We start from the raw sequence: 23,471 nt of genomic DNA on the forward strand, positions 1-23,471 counted from the left end.
GCAGTGTCTTTTGTCCTTGTTTTTGTGGTAAACATACTTTTTCAAAATTGCTGTCATAAATTCATATTGCTGCTGAATACGGGTTACATCTTTGAAGGAGAATTCAAGAACAAGAAGAAAAAAAGCTGAGTAGCAATTTAAAGTGTGCTCAGACTGTACAACTTTGATACTTGCACAACAATACATGAGAAACAAACAACCAACCTGCAAAGATGAGCAATGAAAGAACATGATTGAGAAACACAGTGAGTAACAATAGATAGCATGTTTTGTATGCTCATCTATACAGCACTGCCACTGTTATATTAATGATTACTGACTGACTGCTTCTCAGGCAACAACCACAGATTTGTTCTTAAATGGCTCACATGAGTAGTTTGAGAGGATTTTCTGCATTAATCAGTTCTTGCATTTAGAATTTACTCTTGGGTACAAACAGGATGTTCAGGTCCAGATCTGCTGTGAACAAATATTCAGTCTTTGGAGTTTAAATATGAAACAGAAATGACCTAGAATAAGATATATAACAAAGACAAACCTTTAAAAAGTAATGTTCTCATCATCATCATCATCATGTTTAGATATGAGGAGTGTTACTGCTGTAGTTGTAGTCCCATCTGATCTCTGCTACTGTGACTGCCTCCTTTTTGACTTATGGATCAAGAGGTTGTTTTTTGTGTGTATTTTTATTTTTATTAATTTCATGTCAGACTTTATATTCCTCTTTATTATTGTCACAGTACGGCGCTGCTCTGATGACACACTGTTAACTCGTCTGATATTAATATTTCATAATTGTAGTTATGTAGTTTTAATAATGCAATAATAATTAATGTCTTATGTTTTGCAGGAATGAAATGTCTGTGATGTGAAATTCACCTTTTTTACTCTATGGGATCACTTTGCATGTAACAAACTTTGCATGGTTACTTTAGGGGTGTTGATTGTGCTGATGAAATATCCCAAACATACACCTGCTCCTGAACAGCTCACATTCATCAGGAGTCTATTCAGTGGTGAAACTGAATTGAAACTTACACTACACACTACAAGCAAACCTCAAATAAAAATGTAAATCCAAGAGAAAACATGCAGCAGTACAATAATACAAAACAAATACAATTTAGCAAAATAAGGTTTTAAAGTAGATAAATGAAAGTTTCAATTCATCAGGCAGTTAAACAATGTAATCTTTTAATTTGTTTGCTCAGCTGCCTTGACGGTAGTGCTCAAGAAAAAGCTAAAAAGTCCAAATCTTTTATCAAACTTTTATTTCTCAGGCTGAGAATGAACCTTTGGATTTAGAGATCTACAGGGCTGTCACTCTGGTGACAGGTTGATTGCTTGGTTTTTTTCTTAAACTTAAATGTCAAAATCTTACAGAGACACATGTTTCATTGTCACAGTCTGGCCCAAAGGGGAAATACTAGCACAATATGAAAATGAGATTCCTGAGACTCAATTTTCCAGCTCCCAAGAGCCACCAGTAACATGGAATTACCCTTTAAGTATTTATTTCACACAGTTGTTTAGGGTCATTTTAGCTTCAAGATGGGTTACCAGCAAAATAACAAGCAAAATGGAACAAACTTCATCACCTTAACATCACCTAATAGAACTGTCTGTCCTCTGCTTACATTGAAATGATACACATGAATGTGGCAGTGGAAAAAGGAAAATAACTTCATTCAAACCTCTTTTGTGTTTGCACAGATGACAGCAGAAGCCATTCTCCGCCTGGTCAATGATCCTGTGCTGCCATTCTACCCACTGGACATTGCCCTGGATGTACAAAACAAGCTCAAAGGTAACACTGATAATGATGATATAATGTAGTAATAATAGTGATGATATTGTATAGTGGTAGAGGGGGCTGCTGGTGTGGGTGCAGTCAGTGGTTGTTGCAGTAGATGGGTTGGTATATGGTCACACCAGCATTTATGACAGCCAACGTTGAAATGAAGTCACTTCATTTGACTGGAATAATTAGGTGTGCATTCAAAGTTGGTTCAAACATATTCACCATTTTACAGCCTCTGCTGCAATTCTAAGCATCATTCCTGGACACGACCTGTGTGTGTGTGTGTGTGTGTGTGTGTGTGTGTGTGTGTGCGTGCGTGCGTGTGTGTGTGTGTGTGTCTGTGCGTTATTTTGTGAGATTTTGCAGGGCTTTGATTCTGCACTATGCAGCAAGCAACGAAAATATTGAATTCTCCACAGAACACTGCAGTATGCACAGGGCAGTGTGTGTGTGTGTGTGTGTGTGTGTGTGTGTGTGTGTGTGTGTGTGTGTGTGTGTGTGTGTGTGTGTGTGTGTGTGTGTGTGTGTGTGTGTGTGTGTGTGTGTGTGTGTGTGTGTGTGTGTGTGTGTGTGTGTTTGTGTTCAGTGGCTGCTGTTGCAGAGGCATAATTCATCTCCACTGTCCAGCCAGTCAGCTAGAGCATCAGGCCTATACACACTCCAACAAACACACACTATACACACATGTAACTGTCAGATATTAAGATGTGCAAAAAATACTTTTATAAAAAGTTTTTACACATGCACACACACAAACACGCAAACTAATAATGAGTTAGTGTTGTTTCATGTGTTTAGCTGGACATATCAATCTCTCCCCTCATGCCTCATGATTCTGCAGCACAGTGACCTTCATTCCTGCATTTGTAAAATTCAAATCAAGTGTTGAGCATCTGTCCTCCTTTTTTTGTAACCTTGGACCTTCACAACAAGCCCTGAATGCCCCTCATCTCCTCTATTGTCCTTTTGTTATAATTCTTTATTTCTTTTTTGTTTCATTTCCTTGCCCTCTCTCTTCTCTCTTGCTGTTCTCTGTCCCTCGGCTACCATTCAGCATTCATTGAATTACATTCTGGTCTATGCAAACTAGTGTTGGTGTAGAAAACATAATCTGTAACTCTTAATAGAATTCTATCTATTCTGTCTGTATGATAAGTAATGTTTAGAAATAGCTCACAATGCCCAGGCCAAAAGTGAATATATAAATACAATATACAAATACATGCATATAATGCAGTAATATATACAGAATTCAGAGGCAGAAGCATCTATCATGTTGTTAATACATTACCTTCACTGTCCAGAAGTAACTGTGAAGCACAGCGGGCAACTTCATGACTTTTTGACACTCACTCACTCAGATCACAACAACCAGGGCTGCATCACCAGCTGAGCAAAGCAACTGTCCCGGGGCCACAAAGCCATCATTTTCACTGCATGTCAGTTGGCTTTGGTTAATGAATGATTGTAGAGGCAGAGTGGAGCTTTCTAGAACAACTTCACTTACTTCCAAGGTGCACAGAGAAGGGAAACAAGTTGTAAAAAGTTCCAAGCTGCAGCAACATTAGCATGAAGACCTTTATGGTTTTAGGGTATATGGTGCTCACATCATACCACAAATCTATGTATCATTCTAGCAGAGGAGCACTAGTGATACTGGTCTAAATGGAAACTTGGAGATGACATGGTAACATCCAGAGCAAATCATCTTTGAAATATAACAGTGACTGATGAGCTGTTCCTAACACTCCCTACAGTAAGATCATTTCTAGTATGTGAAATGTGTTAGAGTGAAGAACTAACAGTTAATAACACCACTTCCTGTAGTTCCACTCAGCATAGTTAAGCATCTTTCAGCTGATAGTGTTTAGATTTTTATGTTGCACAACTTTACTGTTATTGTACAGCAGCAGGCAGGTATGTTTAGTAAAAAAGCTCAGATAAACTACTGTACAATCAACATATGGATCTCATGTAAAATCAGTATCATCATCATCATATTGTTATCCGACTAATCAGTAAATGTAACTATCAAGTAATGATCCACTTTTGACAGCCCTGAAGAACATATTTCTAAATCTTCTTTTGGGTGAAGTTAAGACAAAAAGGCAAAATAGCACACTGAATGTTTCAGTTGGACAAAATAAAACATATGTGATAGTACTTGTCTATCGTTTCCACAACAACAATTATAAAGCAAACTTTTCAAAGAGTTTCTGAACAGGCTGCAAAATGCTGAGACTGCATTAACTGTGGCTAGACTTTGTGTATGTCCCTTAACAAATAACCAAATACACGTGAGGATTTTTAGAGCTAAGCCAGACTGACCATCCCAAGACTTTAATGAGTATGAATCATTCAAAAAAGATTAAATGTTTTAAACGTTCTAATAAGTCATCAAGTCTGCAGTTATTGATGAATAGAAGTCATTAATAAAGGGGTTGTGATTCACAATTAATCAGGTCTGCAGTTGTACTTGAGCCATTAATAAAAATAATGTCTGCAGTAATAAATGTTAATAAATAATTGATAAAATGATTTTTTTCTGGATCCCCTGCAGCTCTTTCTGTCTTTCTTCATGGTGACTACGTGTATCTGAAGACAGAAAGCTTTAAGTTAGAGATGCAAATGAATTCATTCTTCACACATGATCCATAACTTGTACAAAATTAAATATCTTACTATATAATGAACTATCCGTCTATTTAGTTGCTAAATGATCCTACAGAGCCCTTACAGTCCCAAAAGCTGACACTAATTATAATCATTCTTTGTCTTGTAATTATAATAACTTGTTCTCACAAGATCCATATCTTGTGTGCACAAGATAATTTGTTTGCATAAGATAAAAAATGATCACCTTTTTAGTGGCACCAGAGTTTCATTTAGCAGCTCAAGAGGCAGATGTTTCTCACACGAGTTGATGGAGATCAAACAGAGTTCAAAGGAAAATGAATTGGACTTGCATTGGTGAGGTGGCATTGGTGCTTATGTTGCTCCATAATCAAGAAACTTGCTCTTACACACCAAGTTCACAGCTTCTCTGCTCAGGATTGGCCAAAAAAAACAATTAATGCAAGTTTAACTTAAAATCTGGAAACATTTTTCACATCTAATTTCCTCTGGATGCTGCTAGTTTTCTGTGATTGTTGCCTATCCTCTTCAGACTGTTAATTTCCTAATAGTACTTACAGTAATGGCATAAAGCATGCAAATGTACCCAAATCACTGAATGCTAGCTGTATCTTTCATTAGATAAAGAATAAATACAGTATATGTACAGTCAACAGTCAGTCCTAATAGAAATGCAAATATGTGCTACAACCTACTGTAGCCTTAACTGAACAGATATAAATGTCTCCTAAAATATCACTATTATAAATATACAGTAATGTACTCTGCCCTTGAAAGCATATTTGGGTATACATACTGTAATCAGTTTGGGGTGCTATGAGCTATGTACATATTTGAGGTACAGTAGGCCTATATTGAGATTTTGGGTGCTGCATATTTTTAGTGGCACCATCTAGGCAAGAGCTAGCTGATGTCCTTTAGGTTAATGGAATAACATATCAAATCATTTAAAGCTGAATTAGACATGTATAGCAGATACGGGTACATTTTAAATTGAGGACAGCGGTCCTCAGTGTATGAGTTATGAAAGTGATTTCCATATTTATCAGCTAAAGTTTGCAACTTTCATAGTAAGATGAACACAGCACTTTAGTCAAGGTCTGAACTGAAAGCCTGTGTAAATTTACATTACCGACTATTCAGCAGTTAGCATGCTGCACGACCTCTCAGGCCTTTTGAGCCAAAATCAGCTCATTTAGTCACAGCCTCAGACCATGCAAAGACTGTCCTTGAATATTAAGATGACCTTTGAAAGAGGATGCACAACAAAGGCTTTGATGCTTTTAGCCTGTGTGCTGTCTTCACACAAAATGCACCAAGAAAAACCCAAAAGTACAGAAGCTGTCTGACTGAGGTTCATCAATGGATCAAATCAGTGTATAAGTTGCTCTCTACCACATTAGCTGTGCACATTGATCTGTATCTATATACCAACATCTGTCAATCAGTTCCACACTAACATCAGAGAATGAATGAGATCACATGTGACTGTAGCTCCAACTTTCTCATTTATGGTACCGAAGGCAATCGCTCAGTGGCTCAGGTTCACTGCTCTGTCTAAGCATGTAAGCACCATCCCATTACGGCCTAGATTGAGTGGTTATGCTTCCCCGTCTGAGACTAATGGACAGATTATGACCTGAGAGAGAGAGATGACTGATTATTTTACTTGCCTGTATGCTCTGTCTGCTCCTTCATCGCTTTGTCCCTCATTGTACATCTATGTCTGTCCCCCAGTTTCTCCTCTCTATCAATTCAATTCAAAGGCACTTTATTGGCATGAAAGCTACTCCTCCTTGGCAACTTTGCACATTAGTGCCAGATTGAAGTACGGCAATACAAGTGAGCATCATTTTATCAAGGCTAAAAGGCTTCATCATTTAGGCCAAACACAAAGACAAGGCAGAAGCACACCATTAATTAATAATATGATTCTGTTAGACTTGAGTCTGATTAGCTTGGTTACGGGATTACAGTATGAGATATTATATATTTCTCAGATGTTACTTGCCTTCATTTTTTACCCCGATGGCTGCCAATAGTCAATGAGTAACACTGACTTTGTCAAGCAAGGTATCCTACTGGTGTCACTAAAGTTGACATGGAAGTTGTGGTAGCGTCTGGTCAGAGTGAATAATGTGTATTTCAAAGAATTCTTAGAGTTTAAGAGTTTCTTAAGTCGATTTACAATTACCCATACAGCTGTGTCAGTCTAGTCCATGCTTGCCACCATTTTTGTACTTTTTTATGGATGTAGCTTAGTACCTAGCTTTACAAGGAAAGTGCATTGACTTTATTAATCCAGCTAAGAAGCTCGAAACAGCATCAAGAACTTTTTAACAAATCAATCTATCACGTGGTGTTGCAAAGTTCTAGAAACCAGCCTAGGGACAGACCGTCCATTCAGTGCAACACAGAGTGAATTTTATATATAAATTGCTCAAAATGTTTTAGCTAGGTCAACCAATATTTTCAGTGTGTGTGTGCTGAAGCTTGATGAGCCTGTCTGAGTTTCATGGACGAAATAATCTCACCACAAAGTCCATTCCAGGTTGTCCTAGAGCTTTCAATTATATCACACTCACTCATCTCGCTCAGCAGATGGAGTTGCTGTTGACATTGAATTGTAAATGTTCAAATGTAAAGTATTATTAGACTTCTCCTCGTTGTTTTTTTCAAAACTGAGATTGGATGTACAATTGGATGACAAATGGAAAAAACTCTCCTGGATTGGCTCCTTCATGTATCTTCAGCCTCATTGTTCCATATACTCCATCACGTCCTTCGGGTTCGCTTGGTGGTGGTTACTTAATTGTTCCTCAATTCAATAAGAACACTTTTGTTGGTCGAGCCTTTGCCCACCAAGGTGCACTTCCCTAGAATAATCGATGAGGTAAATTATGCTGGTACTTTCAAATTGAGGCAGAAAGCATCTTTTTTTTGTTTACTATAATATTTCCTAATATCACTGGCCAGAAACCCAGATCACTAACTGTGATCCTCCTTTATGTGTAGCTATTCCAACCTTGTTTGGATTGTATGCTTTAAAATTACTAACATAAACCTTGTTCTGATATTAACAGTATTTGTGTATATGTGTGTACTTTAAATAAACTGAATTTAAGTAGAGTTGCCAAAGAAGACCATTAAATAGACCTTGAGGTGAGATCATTAATGATTATGAGGTCAAGAATGAACTCTCATACCTTACTTTGGGTTTAGTTTGGTTGCCAATCCAGAGGTGCCAAACTGGCATCAATGTTTTATGTTTATACACCATTTCAGTGTAAGTATTATGTTCTCTTTGGTTATTTTTATTCAACAGAGTTGGAAAATAAGTCAAATAAGATTAATGAATCTCCTGAATTGTGTAGCTTTACCAGAGTTGTGCTTTGTTTGGCCTTGTTCAGAAATAAAGTATCTAGGGAGCAGGGTTTTTTTTAATTCCAACTGCTTTATAATACACAATTGGACATCATGTCCGTGCACTTCATCTCCAAGTGTCATTTTCCTTATGCTTACATTTAGTTTTACTACATTCATCAGCTGTGTGTAATCAGAAATAGGCAGCTTGTGACAGATTTTTGGGCTCTTTATTGTGGTTATTAAATTGGTATTAAATTTAATTCCAGGTGGCATTATAAATGTCTTAAAGTTATAAATTTTGACTTTGTGAAACGTGCAGTTACTCTAAATGCTTTTGTGCAAAGCAGCTCCTGCTCAACTAGAAAACAGGTGGGAGAGTAGCTTTTATCTCCACTAGTTAAAAATACAGAAGGGCACCAGATGGAGGGAAAGAAGAGGAGGAGGAATAGGACAGTGAAATAAATACTTTTTGATGTGTGAGTGTGTGGTTTGTGTGTGGTAACGGATAGTGAGGCATGATAAATAATTCCTGGTGTGTGTTAAAATTGTCATTGTGTGTGGGTTGGTTAATGGTAATGGTTGCAGGATACAAGTTGACATACAGATAGCAGGATTTGAACACCTTATAATCTTAACTGTGACAAAAAGACAATAGAACGGGGGGGGGGTTGGATTCCGATTCCTGAATATTTCACCACTGAAAATTAACATTTCAAAGCGTCCTTTTAATGATACCTTCAATGTTCCTCAACATAGAAACATAAGAATCTCCTGGGTAATTTAACAAAACAAGTTTAAAGCTGCATTATCAATATTTGTATGAACAATTGATCAGATGACAATATGTAAAAAGTTGAGGGTCGTTACAATATACATAATTATCACCTCACCTTCACAGAGGGTTTTAGTGCCTTTTAACTTAATGTTTTGTTTTGTTTTGTTCTGCTCACTAGGTATGCTGCCCCCAAGTGTCCAAAAAAATCAGTTGCAACAAATAATCTTAACAAAACTCTAACCCACTTACTAGCTTTTTCTGAGTTCTGAGTTTTTAACCACATTTTGTAAGTATGTACATTGTACATCTAGTGGTTAGCAGTGTCACCTCACAACAAGAGGGTTCTGTGTTTGAAACCAATGGCAAATTTGGGAGTGGATTCAGCATGTTCTCCCTGTGCCTGTGTGGGTTCTCTACAGGCATTCCAGCATCCTTCCACAGACCAAAAACATGCAGGTTAGGTTAATTGGTGACTCTGAATTAAAGTAGATGTTAATATGAGTGTGAATGGTTGTCTTGACCAGTCATACCCCACTTCTCACCAAGTGTCACTGAGATGGCTCTAGCTCCCCCGCAACTCTCTAGAGGATAAGTGATTAAGAAAATGAATTGAATGAAAGATTGAAGTTGGCTAAGTGGTCATTAGTTGATCAGTGATTAGCATATTAGCTGAGGGCTGTCGCTGACTCAGCATTTTAACAGTCGACTCTGACCGATGCATCGACTCTACTATGAGAAAGTCCACACTTAACTGATATAGCCTACATGAGTCTCATATTTTACCTGTAAGACTTGTGTTTTAATGCTATGGTGCATAATTTGTGACGTGAAAGCACAGTCAGAGAAATAAAAGGTCCTAGTATTAGTTCAGTTTTAAAATCCAAGCACAGCATTTGTCTCTCCTGAGTCCATCACACTGTAGAAGAGGAGACGCTGGTACACATTTGTTTAAACAGGAGTTTAGTCGGCTTTGCTGTATTTAACAGTGGAGCTTTAACACTGTCGCTCTGTATCGCCCCTTGTCTCCCGCTTCCCATCGTCGCTCTCTGTTTCCATCACAGTTATGTATTTAGGTCATTTAGAGACAAGAATCTATGAAAGTTAACAGACTGTCATGCTGTCAGCCTGCATTACTCTGTGTCTAATAGCTAGACATAACATGACATGGCAAAAAAAGAAATGGCAGTGATTCGACCGACAATATGCAACTTTTAGGGAGGCAACCCTACTGTACATAATATGCTACCTAGGAAGACTTGCTTACATTTGTAGTTTACATAGAACAGACACCCTCCTTTCATTAATCCATTCCTTACACTTCTCCACTTGTGTTTTTGGTTTTGGAGAGATGATTGAGACACCACACTCTAAACTCCTGAGAGTATTGCTCTGATTAGAACCTCATGACACTGTCAGCATGTGGAGAATTCCAAAGCACAGTTTCTAAGCTATGGGACAACTGGTGTTCAAGAAAAGCATTGAATGAACGGTCAATCATAAAATGCAAATAAAGTAATTATGTATTACGACATGACTTGTTTAGTTATGCATTCTAACATAGACCAATTACAGTACAACCCCTCAAGTTATGTTTGTACAGAGGTGTCACCCCAAACCCCAAATCACTCCACTGGCTGCCTCCATCACAGCTGTCTGCCATGTTTGTCTTCATCATCTGACTCCCGAGAATTGGGACGAATGTCGCGTTGCAAAAAATCAGACCTTTGCCTGATTTAAGACCACAGATGTAAGTGGCCCAAATCACACTTGAAAAGATCAGATGGCATGTGATTTGTGCTGTTTAGATTTGAGTTACATAAAATATGAGCAAAAAATAACTGATATTGGCCACTTTTGCCTACAGCTTGAATGTAACTGATAGGATTTACAATTAGAATATGGAAAGAAAAAATGGTTTAGGTTTTCATAAAATCTGATGAAACCATATTCTATTAAAAAAAACACACGCATATTATGTTACAGAAGCTAGTGAGGAGAGGAAGACTCTGACTCTCCACCATGCGTCCTTGAATTAAATACAGCCAATAAAAACAGCACAGTATGATGTGTGGATGTAAAATGAATGAAATGACAGTTCATGGTGTATATGTACATCCTGATGTGTATGTAGTGACGCATGTGTTATTCAGGTCCATTGAAAGATTAGCGTACAAGTATATTTTGAGGATGTGAAATGATGTGTGGGTGTATGAGTAGCAATGCTTATGTGTGTCTGGTCTCTGGGTGTTTTCACAGCCCCCTGCGGCAGGGGACCAATGATATTTAATGGATTCTTCACAGCCGGCATGGAGCACTGCGGTATTCATGACTGGCAGTCATGGAGGGAACTCAAACAACCAGAGCTAATTGAAACCCCTAAAAACCTTTTGTTCAACTTTCTTAATCACTATTCTCCTTTCTTTTTTTTCTCTTTTCATATAAAACTGCCTTTGGTCTAGTCTGATCTGACATAAATCTCCATTAATTTACTGTAGTGATGGTGCTTAGAGCAGGCCTGCCATTGGTGCTCCACTGCAGTACCAAAGGAAGGTAGAACAGACTTATTGTCAGTGCTGGGAATAACTATACACTGAGGAAATCAAAGTAAATGTGTGTGCCCATATGAATTAATTATTTCTTACACCTGGCTGTCACTTAAAGCCCATTGTGTGATGTATATTGTAGAGTTTTAATTAGTTATCACACTGGTAAAGTCAACCCCATTTTTCCTGGATAATTAGATTGAAGTCCAGAGTTAGAGATACTGTAAGAAGGCTTGTAACCACTATTAGGAACTCAAGCAATCTGATTTCAAAAAGAAAAAAGTTTTCAGACTACAAATAGGTAGAAGGGAAAAAAACAACTTTAATTGTCTTAGTGGGGTGCTTGTATAAAACCTGCTGTTTCTTGGATGATTTAATGGATGGAACCATGTTGCACTCCTGGTTGGGCAGAACTGATCCAGTCAAATCCACAATGAGTCTGACAAGTGGTGATTCTGTTCCATTCTAAAGTGTTGACGTGGAGATACATCATACAATACAATCATAGGTTAGAGTTACCCAACATTACCCATGTAATTTGCCCAAATTCAGCTAAAATTGGAATGAAGTCCTTGACAGTGTGGTTGAAAAGGCTGTCGACAGTCATGTCTTCATCATAGTTTGTCACCTGTACCTTCTAACAGAGGACAGGACTGTCTAGCTGTAGTATAACAGAGATAGTGTCTACATATATACACTGTCACTTACATGCTTCCTCACCAAAAGCCTCCAGAAAGAGCTAGGTCACAACAGAAAGTATAATTTATCTGTGTGTTTATCACCTTTCTTGCTCTGAAGTCATCATGTTCCACTTTTAAGTGAAGCCTTTCCTTTTTGCTTTAGCTTTTTGTATGTGTTTTAAGAAGACAACAATTCAGTTATATGATAAGCAGAGAAGGCAAGTTCCTTTCACAATTTCTCACAAACACGGTCTAACCTTGAATTGAATGAGCACTTGTCTTTGAACACGTTTCATAAGTATTCACATGGACATAAAGTGAAAGCACTCAGGTAAGTCCCTGCTTGTAATCAGTGAAATTGTGTTAAATAAAAACGGGGTTAAATGCTGCCTGTCTAATCAGTACTCACCAAGGACAACCACCAGTAATGGAGAGTTTTAGAAATGGACACATTTGCCGTTTTTCTTTCATTTAAAGACGTATATCCTCAAATGACCCACGTTACCTTTAATGTGTTATTGTTTTAAAAGTATTACATTAAAAGTATTTATAAATCTCTTTATTATCAGATCCACTTAATAAACATTTGAGTTGACTAAAAAGATTTTTAAAAGAAGGGTGTTTTATCAGGTCATTGTCAAAGCACCAGCTGCATGGTGTATGATTATGCTATGTTTTTGATGTCCCCGATCATAGTCCTAATTCTCACAATTAAACATGCATTCACCATTTACCACATTTAAGCTGTGATTTAGTAGAACATGAGGTCAAAATGTCCACACTTCACATTTAGTTCAGATTTTTCAGAGGAAGCTCAGTCTGTGGAAATGGAAATGGTGTGAGACTGATTCTAATAACAGCTTTGATAGGAAATGTCACTGTGTTAAACGTTTAGTACCAGTCACAATTTTCTACACATTATGAGAAAATGTGTCCAAACTTTTGACTGGTACTGTGTTTAGTAATTTAATGATTGTGTGATTGAATGAGTGTGGGCTCAGTTTTAAAATTCTTAATAGCTAATCAGCACTTTATTTTGGAAGCCCTGAAAGAACTTTTTTCATTCTGGTGATCCAATTTTAAGTCTAAATTTTCAGCCCCAGTTTTGCCAGGATAATCTTTCTAAGGTACATACTGTAGGTATTTATTAATTTATTTTTTGAAAAAGAAAAAAAGCTTTGTTTGGTGAAAAAACATGTACAGATACTGTGTGTTTGGGTACATGGCTCGGCTCCACTGATTTTAGCTAATGCTAAAATACACTAGTAGCCAAAAGAAAGACATGATAGTAATGTTACATTATTTACAATATATGTACATTGTGTTTGGAGTGCATGGACAAATTAAATTCACCTAGGAGAAAACATGAATGCTTTCTTACTTATTCAGAACATGGGCTAATGGTGCATCTTTGCCCCCTTGTGGCCAAAATAAGAATTACGACACTTCTGTCTTATTAGAAATTCTTGTCTTCACAAAAAAAAAAAAAAAACGTGAAGTGGTCTTGAGTCATGAGCACAAGAGAAAAAAAATTATAGTTGGATCTCCAGAAAAAGACAAAAAAAGAACAACTCACTTGCCTTTCAGAGCTTCTGTAGTTTTATCATTTTCATTTTTTATTTTTTGCCTGTGTCCTTTTTTTGTAATTTATTAAATTATAGTGAAGTGTGTTTCGCTATGAGTGAGCGAATTATTGACATAGCATGTAATACATTTATAAGGATTTTTTTTAAATTACTTTTTAATCAAAAAGATATACAGCATAACAAGTTTATGTGAGTACAAAGGGCAGCCTAAAACTGTTTTTTTTGTATAACTGAAATACTCAAAGATTAGTCGATATTACTTCTAAGAACCTAGGTTTAAGGCAGAATTACAATCAATTACACCCACTGGACACATACAAAGTTCATCAACATTTGTACGTTTGTCTACTCAAAAAGGGAAGATGTTCATCACATTATGGCCTCATCCTAAAGCTCTTTTGTCCCTCCGTCCCTCCTCTGTCTGCTCTACCACTGATATCACAAGAGGCCACATCCCAGCTGAATACCCAAATACATATACACTCACACATGTCCCCGTGTGTCAACAGATGTGATGGATTACAACAATCAAACAATATTTCATGAGTCCCAGTTGGCTGTAAGGAGCCAGATCCATTTAAATTTGTAGGAGAGAACAGTTCTCTTTGTCTATTTTTGTCCCTGCTGTCTTTCCTTCTCCTCTCCAATGAGTCACGCTCTGTACCCAACCTAATGTGGCACACACTGATCCAAGGAGACACACATACACGCACCAAGGTCTGATGATTAATATAATATTATTACATTCATATGCTATTGGTGTATTTTATTAGAATAAAATGTATGTGTACTAAATGTAATTAGTATGCAGTAGTTCCCTTTTCCACCTGATAAATGTGGCATGAACATCTGTAATTTTAATCCTCCTCCATTGACAAAAAATTCTGCAAATCTCACATCCAATGACAACGTTTTTTAAATTACTATCTACACATTTCAGTTACGATATGTTTAAGTTCAGATCATGATTAGAGTTTTAAAAAATAACATCACATATTGCGCACATACATAACAACAGCAATGCTATATATCTGATACTTTAGAAACTTAATGACCAAACGGGGAGTACAGTACATTCTCTTCATGTACTTGTTGCCATGTGGCATCTTGTTTTTTGTTCTGTCATTCTTTTTATATATTTTTGCAATGTGCTTCACGCCTCATGTAGCTTGAAATTAATATTACACATTTGTTAAATTAATAATACTAATTAATTAATCAATTGATTAGCCAATTAATTAATTAATTACGGTAGTACTTTATTAACCAATGAATGAATCAGAACCAAATGCAGGTATTAAACTTGAATTAAGAAAAATGATCAAGCAAACATAAAATTCTACTTTTATAACTCGAAAAATATATTGGCACATATCGAAAAACATACCAATGTATCTGTGATAGGTCATTATCGGCCAATAATATTAGCTGACTGATATATCGGTCTACCTGAAAGTCATGGACTCTGAATAGAGGGTCCTCCATGTTCTGATATAAAAGAATACAAATACGACTTGGCAACAGCATGACAACTCAAGATATTTGTTGAACTAAGGAATAGGGATGAATAGTTAAACCCTACATGTAAGTATATGTGTAGTGTACATATATACAATTGAAATGAATGAATGGATATATTAAATGAGCAAGTTATTGCCAAAAATATGAATGAATTAATGTTTTTAAAAGTCAGAATGCAATGAGGGGTCGATGAAGGCGAGATGATTGGTGAACCTTCTGGAAAAGACTCGGTTATCCTGGGGTTGCCAGAATAACAGCCGGATAGGAACTGTTGCAGTTGGGTTCAGTGAAACAGCTATGGTTCACTGCTTCTCAGGAGGATGAATCCAGTCTCAGAATAGCTGAGGACACACACACAGCAGGGAAGTGTCCCAGTGTCTCACTGAGTTGGATGCTTGGATCTCTAACTAATCAGAAGAGTCTTTGGAAAGGTCTTTAAAAAAAGTTTAACTACATGATAAGAATAGGAGATTATGAAAAGGATATATATTCAAAGAGAAACAATATGGCTTGGCTTGAGGTTAAGCCATTTTTTAGAGTTTTGCTTCTTAGTTAAGTCTCTTTCTAGAGCTCTCATCTCTCACACATAGAAAAAAACCTCATAAATACACCTTAGATGAATACATTTAATGCATTCAAGTTCTAAAGTAAGTTCATTCCTGGTCAGCTCATGGTTTAGATTAAAATTGTACTTAGTTAAGGTTAAGGAAACATTGTGGTTTTGGTTAGTGTTTGTTATGATGGTTACAAGTGGTTAAGGTTAGAGGAACATTGGGGGAACAAATGTGGTCCCCTATGATGAAGTCCAGTGTTTTATTGACCCACTCATCCACTGCCATCCCTTCCTACACACACTTTTATTATTATAATAACGTCACCTGATTTCTTCCTTTGCTGCAGTAATCCCGGAATTACTAAAACCACTAGAGGGCACAGTCACTTGAATGTAAAAACATAGTTTTGGGGGTCTTGCTAATTGACTGATTTAGTTATTTTTCTTGGGTGGACAGTCCCAGCACACCAAGAGAAGAGAAATAGAAAGAAACTTTATTAGACTTATAGTCTTTGTGTTCCCACAGACACAACAACACATTATTATTTGTAGCCATTCCAACACAGAGCCATTGGATCCAGCCAGATATCATGTAATAGAGCCAAGAAAACAGGCCAATTAACTGTAAATGCAAGGTAATTGATTTGCATTGCCTAATGTACTGTAAAACAAGCCAGCTTTGTGGTGACAGGCTAATGGGTGTAGCACTGTGTGTGTGTGTGTGTGTGTGTGTGTGTGTGTGTGTGTGTGTGTGTGTGTGTGTGTGTAATAGCTATCCAACAGTGGACCTTGACATTGTTACACATTCACCAACCATTAGACTTTAGTAAACTTTTCAAACACACAGGATTTCAATCACTTTTAATATACTTTGTCCTCAATCTATATGTATAAGAATGAGCGTTTGATGCACATTACAGAAAAAAAGCTCAACAAGGGTTCATTGTCCACTCTTAGCAAGCATGGAGAAGCATCACACTCAAGTGTGAATGAATATAATGGAAATACGCTAAATGAATAGCTCTTATGTTAAAATACTAACCTGTATTGATTAGAATTGAATAGTCATGAACAGCGTTTGTTTTTTAAAAAATGATTTCAATAACTGCTTTAGTATTTTCATATTTTTACTGATGTAGCACCTCCAGGATTGGAACCGGTGCTTTTTTAATAAGAGGAGTGAATATGAAATGAATTCTAACTAAATAAGCTTTTGGGTAATACATGAGAAAATGGATTGATTTAGTTGTAAAGAGACACACATCTTATATCTAAGATGTGTGTCTGTGTTTGAAAGGTGTCACTCATGTCCATCTCCAAGCACATTAAAGCAGGTTGTACAGTGTTTGGTTGTGACACCCCTTGACTATTAGCCAGTGATATGTTCCAGTGCAGCTAGAAAAGGACATGCAGAAGATTCAGATGGTTCAGAACGAAGCAGCACATCTGGTCCTTGACTCTGAAAGCAGTCACTTATTGTATCTAATGAATGTTTAAATCGTATGAAAACATATGGTTGAGCATTCTGTGTATGATGAAATGGAAGTTTATGCACATTACAGAGAAGATTACCCTTTAGAAGGCTAAAGAAACTAGAAAATATTCATGTTTGAGAGCAGTGTGTTACCAGCCTCCAGCACATGAACATCATCTTGCAGGTCATCGGGAGCTTTTGAGCGTTCAGGTCAAGATGGAAGAGGCTTAGACTGAGGTTAAACTGCTTTTAAACCTGGCTGACATCACAGTGTGAAGGCCAATCTGATTGCATCCAGATTTCTGTGCTGTTATGACTTGCATTTCCATTATTTTCCTGTAGATACCCAGGTACAGTTTGCATGTTAATACCAGGTGCTAATCATATCAGAGTGTCAAAAACAAAAGATGATGTAACCTTAACTAACATTTACATAATTAAGGCAGCAACTATTTCTGACAAAGATTTACATTATGTCTTTTTTTCATGTGATGTTTCTGTTGTTTCTTTCTGTATGTGTGTCTAGACAAGAGCGCTGTGTCTCCAGCATTGCTGTCCTCAGCCTCCTCTCTGAGAGACCACGCAGCTTTCTTCCAGTCAGAAACCATGCGACCAGCCAATGACCCAAAAGAGCGAGACCCCTCCCACGTGCGGATGCTGAATGATGTTCTCCGTGACCTGGAGAAGAGCTTCATCATCCCACATCCTCCACCTGGAGTGTACAGGTAGGAGAGGAGTTATAACACTGGTGTAGAGAAGTAGGAGGTGATGGAATATAGTCATCCCCAGTATCGCACTAAACCTGCAAAACAGTCAAAGTTCATCTGAGTAGTATTTGAACACTGTACTGGAGTGTATTTAGTTACATTCTGCTAATTCAAATCAAATGGAGACCCTAAGAAAGAGAAAAAATAAGAATAAGAATAAGAAAAAAAGCTCCATAGCACCATGGCCAAATACCTCAAAGGCTACAACACTGACCAGCTGTTCTTGTTGCATAAATGCATAGATGAAAAAATGTACATTTCCATTACTTGTTACTCATCAGATTCCTTCTTACAGATTAATATGTCTACAAGTAACAATGTAATCTTATGTCATTATTACATTGCAGGTTAATAGATAATCCTTACAGTATACAGCATAAACCTGTGTTGAACCAAAGGCCATTTAAAACTTTTGTTAATTATAAGGATTACTCAAACATTTTTTAGTTATTGTATGTTGCCTTCATTTAATATCATTTTAACAAATCATTTACACGACTGATTGCCTCTTAAATGCATAAACTTGTCGTAAATTCTTTGCTTAAACTTTTTTGCCCCACACTGCTATAAAAGGCTGTTTGTTCCACTCCATTTATGGGTAAGTTTCATTCACAAAAAGTCAACCAAAGGTGAAAAGAGGAATGTCTCACTGCAAAGCTTGAAATCCTGCTGTTAGAAATCAACAGAAAAAAACATCCCAAATTTTGCACTGTCAGTATTTGGATTCGGGGACCCGAAAAATTAGGAATTATTACTACAGCTGTGAAGGCCAAGTCATCATAGAGCCATACAGCGACAGATGTAAGTAGGAAATGGTTTGGCATGAATAAAGTGCAAAAAGATGCTGTGCTCGGCATTAAAATAATAATTGTTAGAGTTATTAAATGTTTTTCCGTGCGTGGAGAGAGGCAGACCATCTGCACTTACAGTTCAGACAGTAAGTATCTAGAAAGTTTCATGTTCTTCTTCATTTTGTTCTTCAGGCTCTGTGCTTCAAAAAAAGTAATGGAAACGACATTAAAGTGCCAAAACTCAGCTTTATTACGAGTGGAGACTGTGTGTTACATATCGCCCTTTTAACACATAGTGTCCAAATTTTAGGATTCAAATTTAATTGGACAGATACACATGAAGTCAGGCAAAATTATATTTAATATTTTGTGGAAAATTAACTTTCATAAGTTTGAGTCAGCATCTTGTATGTAGATGAACCATGAATGGTTTAAGCTAGTTTTTGGAAGAATATTATTCTTTCTTTTACTAAGGTTCCTCCTAACATACTTAACACATTGTGTTTTAATGGAGTTCAAGCTGTAACATGAATGAATGAAAAATGACAAAAGCGATAGCAAGCTAAGTGTTAGTGAGGTGACATGCCGCAGCTGACAGGTAATGCTTTATAAGTTGGATAGAGTGGTTTCAAATGGGATGAACAAAGAACTTATTCTGATATAGTGTATGTAACAGCCTGAATATTCTGTAGTGAGATGAATGGATTCTTATCTTCGTTATCTTTGGGGGCTGTGGCTCAGGAGGTAGAGCGGTCGTCCTCCAATTGGCGGCTCGATTCCCGGCTTCTCCAGTCCAAAATGATGTTGATGATGATGACACTTAACCCCAAATTGCTCCCGTTGCCAACGGTGTATGAATGATTAAATTCCCCCCTGATGGCACCCTGTGTGGTAGCTCCTGCCATCAGTGTATGAATGTGTGTGAATGACATGTAATGTAAAGCACTTTGAGTGGTCGTAAAGACTAGAAATGCGCTATATACAGTAAGTACAGTCCATTTACCATTTACCATATCTAATTCAATATATGCCTAAATCAAGGAGAACTGAGTGGCCTCATGTTGAGAGCTGAAAGTACTTTTATTAATCATTACACATATTCATTTCCCATTCTTTGGTGTGCATAAAATTTTATTGTGAGTGTGTGATGATGACAAATAAGTCAATATTGAGCACAAGTACTGCATTGCTGCAGAATGAATGTATGTGGTGGAAACACTTGCTTATTCAGAACAAGCTGACAGGCAAAAGCAAAAGGAGCAAGGTTACACCTGTTTGAACACAAAAGAATGAAGCTGGCAGAGGCATGAGTCATCCCAACAGTTACTGCTCTGCCTGTAAAACATTTGGAAAGCACTACTAATTTTAGGATGGTAATTCCTGTGGCCAAAACCTAGAATATAATTTGCCATTCACAATAAGAGTTACAATAAGAGACTGTATAAATATCATTTGGGTGGTGAGGTTGGATGGACCTCCACAGCATTTTAGTTTCTATACAGAATGAATATGAAACCATCCCTGTAACATCTCAAAATCATAAATATATTGCAAACAGAATGGAGAAAAAGACAGCAACTCTGTATTTTAGAGTAAAAAGCTGTTAAATAAATGGCTATTGCAGCTGAAAGAAAGAATGAACCGGGCCCAGCAAAGCAGCATCATTGTCGGTACTGATGGATTTCAGCTTTGCAATATTCTCGCCCCATTCGCAGGTTCCAAACAATAAAAAATGAGAGAAGAGAGAGGAATCTGTATACAGTGTACATTCATACGTTCTGGTACAGATGAGCTCTTTTAGTTGACTTTCACAGCATTCCACAGTCAAATTCATTTACCTGTCCTCACGAAATATGTGATTCTAGAAGCTTGATGGTGTTTGGAAGCACTTGCAGGGTTTGGTGGTAACTACTAAAGCTAGCCAACTGATAACATGTCAGTGCTAGTCAGTCACACTATCTCCAGGCTTCATTCTGCTTACTCTCCCCTGGTGTTTTTATCGAGGGATTGTACATAGCTAGATAGGAATTCACATAGATTATTCAGTTGACATTTGTACCATTGATTCCTGTCTCAGTTTATACTCCAACAGAGGACGTTAAATTACAGCGGCAGCGCAACAGAGCTCATTAGTGCAGATAGTTACCTCCGTTTTGGAGTTTCTGGTCTCTATTTCCTCAGACCCGCACTGTCCAGACAGTTTGGTGTTGGTCAACAGCTCAATCGTGGTGTCAAGGTTTGCAAAAGTTAAAGTCAGCCTAATATTCATGCAGATTTACTTTGGGAATCCAATGATCTCAGCGTTTCAATTTAAATCAATTGATTTTGCCGTTTAAGTGCTGTTTAGACTTAAAGCTGCTAAGTTGCTCAAACCATACCATTATTGTTGTCCTGTTTTGGAATCCAATTACAAATGAATATGAATTATAAATATGAATTGAGTCACATGGTGTGGTGCACATTCAACACATCCTTTAATTTCACAAGGGAAGAATGGAGTAAAATATAAATTGGGATGTTGAAAAGTTACAAGATCCTCCTTGCCTCACCCAAAACATATTGACTCACTTTCCTTCATCAAAAAAGAAAAAATACATAACCATCCCTCTTATCTGCCCCCCCCCCCCCTCCCATGACTGTAATTTTCATACAGTCCCTAAATCACACGCAGTCCTGTGCTGCAGTGATTTAAATCCCCCATCAGCCATCTGTCTTGCGCTACAAGCCTCCCTTTCTTTTTCAACTTGTTCTACATACGGAGCAGTACAGCCATAATGTAACATAAAACCTGCGCTTCACAGTGAACACATTTTTATTCCTGCTGACAAAAATGGGGAGAAGAGGAAATAATTTACACACAACAGTGCTTGAATTTTTTCCAAGCAGCATCTTTTCCAAGCAGAGCAGCAGTAATTCATTGTCTCTACAGTGCAAGAAAGTGAGAGCTCCAGATTAGTTGGTGAGGTTGTTTTAGTCAAACTGTTCAGCTAAAGAAAAAACACAATAAATCATATCAAATCACATTTAGTTGGGGGACAGCTGACCTTGACTGATAGTGGGGGACTTTTTCTCAGCGACTATATTTCTATCTCATAATGGTACCACCTCTGTTCTGTTTGATTTTAGCATCCACACAGTGTCTGGCACAGTGCCCCCCCCCCTAACCCCCTCACCCCCCAGCTCTTTAGCTGTCTACTTTTCTACTACATTCTAACAGAATAAATGGGTTCTGCTGCTCAGTGTTATTCACAGTTTATGGCAGTAATAGACATTTTAATTGTCCTAGACTACCATTAGCATCCAAGCTAAAATTAGCTGCTCCATCATGCTTGGAAAGCATTAAGGCTTAATAGCACTCATTTATAAAGGAAGTTACCATTCCCTCACAGGACTAAGACAATTAGACTAAGAGCACTGAATAGTCTTTTAAAATGTTGACTTTGATGGTTTATATTGAATTTGAAGCCACAAAACCTAAGGTACATTTTTAAGACTGAAAAACATGACTGGTATTTTGGGTGTGCAGCAGTTTAGGAGAGTCATTTCATAACAATGTTTAAGATTAGTATTTTTGTGGTTATGCGCAGTCACCTTCTTAAACTGAACACTTTGCCCTTCCAAAGGATCATATCCACTATGTATGTGATTGCTATGGGCCATAGTTAAGGTGAGTCAGTCCTGACCTGACTGTAAATATTTCAACCCAAAGATGCAGTTGCTGTTGACACTCTATGAGATTCATGATAATAAGCTCTCTTGGCCACAAACTGGGCCAATGGGTTTTCCCACTGTGTGTGCCATGAGGGGTTTGAAATGTGTTTCAAATTGAAATGTCGTATTTATCCAACTGTAAAGCTGAATAACTTAAGATGACACTAGATGTGTATATGTTTACAATCACAGCAGAGATGCTTGCTTTCTTGACTTTGGGGCCCAACATGGAATTTAGTGTGTCCCAGTGACCCAACCCCATGAATGCACCAGTAACTACCATAATATTAGCCTAATATCAATAAAGGAAAAAATATCAATCAGAACACTCAGATTTATAGAACACACAAACCCTGTTTTACATTCCCTGATGGTGAATGAATTCACTATCTTAATAGAGTGGAAATAGATCTGCAAATATGAAAATACTTGTTCAGAAATAAACAATGCAAAAGAAACACACTGACATAAATAAAACGCAAAACCTAAAGTTTATTGTTTTACATATTATTCAACATGACAGCATGAGATAGACTGAATAGGAGAAACTGCACAGCTTGTCTACATCCAGAGCCTCAATCCTAGCCCCAAAAGATGTGACTACTGCCAGATGACTGCCAGTGTTCAAAGGTCAAGCAGACTTCTCTGATGTCCATTTCAATTTCATAGTCTACAGCTATTTTCATATACTGTACACACAGAGTACTGAAAAATATGTGGACAGGTTCACTCACACAAGACATGATAAAAAATAATGGAATATGCATCTATATATTATGTAATAATTGACGGTCTGGTCCGGATTGATATAATGTTCGTTTCAGAACTTTAGCCCAGACGTTTCACTATGGAGAGCCACTTCATTTAACTGCACAACACCTTATCCAGTTAGCAGAAACCCATCACCAAAACTGAATACCACCCATCCAGCCATCTTGCACTGCCACCTAGTGGCAGGTCGACAGCACAGAGCAACCCAATTGGACATCATGGGTTACCCGGTTGGGTGGCGTGCAATGCCCAATTGGATTGCTGTTAAGCTACCCAGTTGAGCTACCCCGCTGAATAGCACCAATTGGTAAGAAATTCAATCACCTCTCGTATCATGGAACTGGAGTGAAAAAGGCCAAAGCTAACTTTGTAAATAAGCTAAACTTTAGGCTTGAGGAAATTGGTATTATAAATATTAATGTATGCCCTTCAGTCAGTTGGTCAGTTGTTCCATCATGGCTACTTTCAGAACCTGAAGTTGATCTATGCAAACCGAAT

At 37.5% G+C, this 23,471-nt stretch overlaps 1 protein-coding gene across 1 annotated transcript in view; it reads left to right on the forward strand.

The window, feature by feature from the left end:
- Nucleotides 1-23,471, forward strand: part of LOC128361769 (inactive N-acetylated-alpha-linked acidic dipeptidase-like protein 2) — a 323,766-nt gene that overhangs the window by 294,880 nt on the left and 5,415 nt on the right. The window contains exons 15-16 of the mRNA XM_053322323.1: nucleotides 1,714-1,807; nucleotides 17,460-17,658. Of these exons, the coding sequence (XP_053178298.1) occupies nucleotides 1,714-1,807; nucleotides 17,460-17,658 (293 nt within the window). The remainder of the gene's footprint in view (nucleotides 1-1,713; nucleotides 1,808-17,459; nucleotides 17,659-23,471) is intronic.

Source organism: Scomber japonicus, chromosome 7 (genome assembly GCF_027409825.1).
Source record: "Scomber japonicus isolate fScoJap1 chromosome 7, fScoJap1.pri, whole genome shotgun sequence".
NCBI lineage: Eukaryota > Metazoa > Chordata > Actinopteri > Scombriformes > Scombridae > Scomber > Scomber japonicus.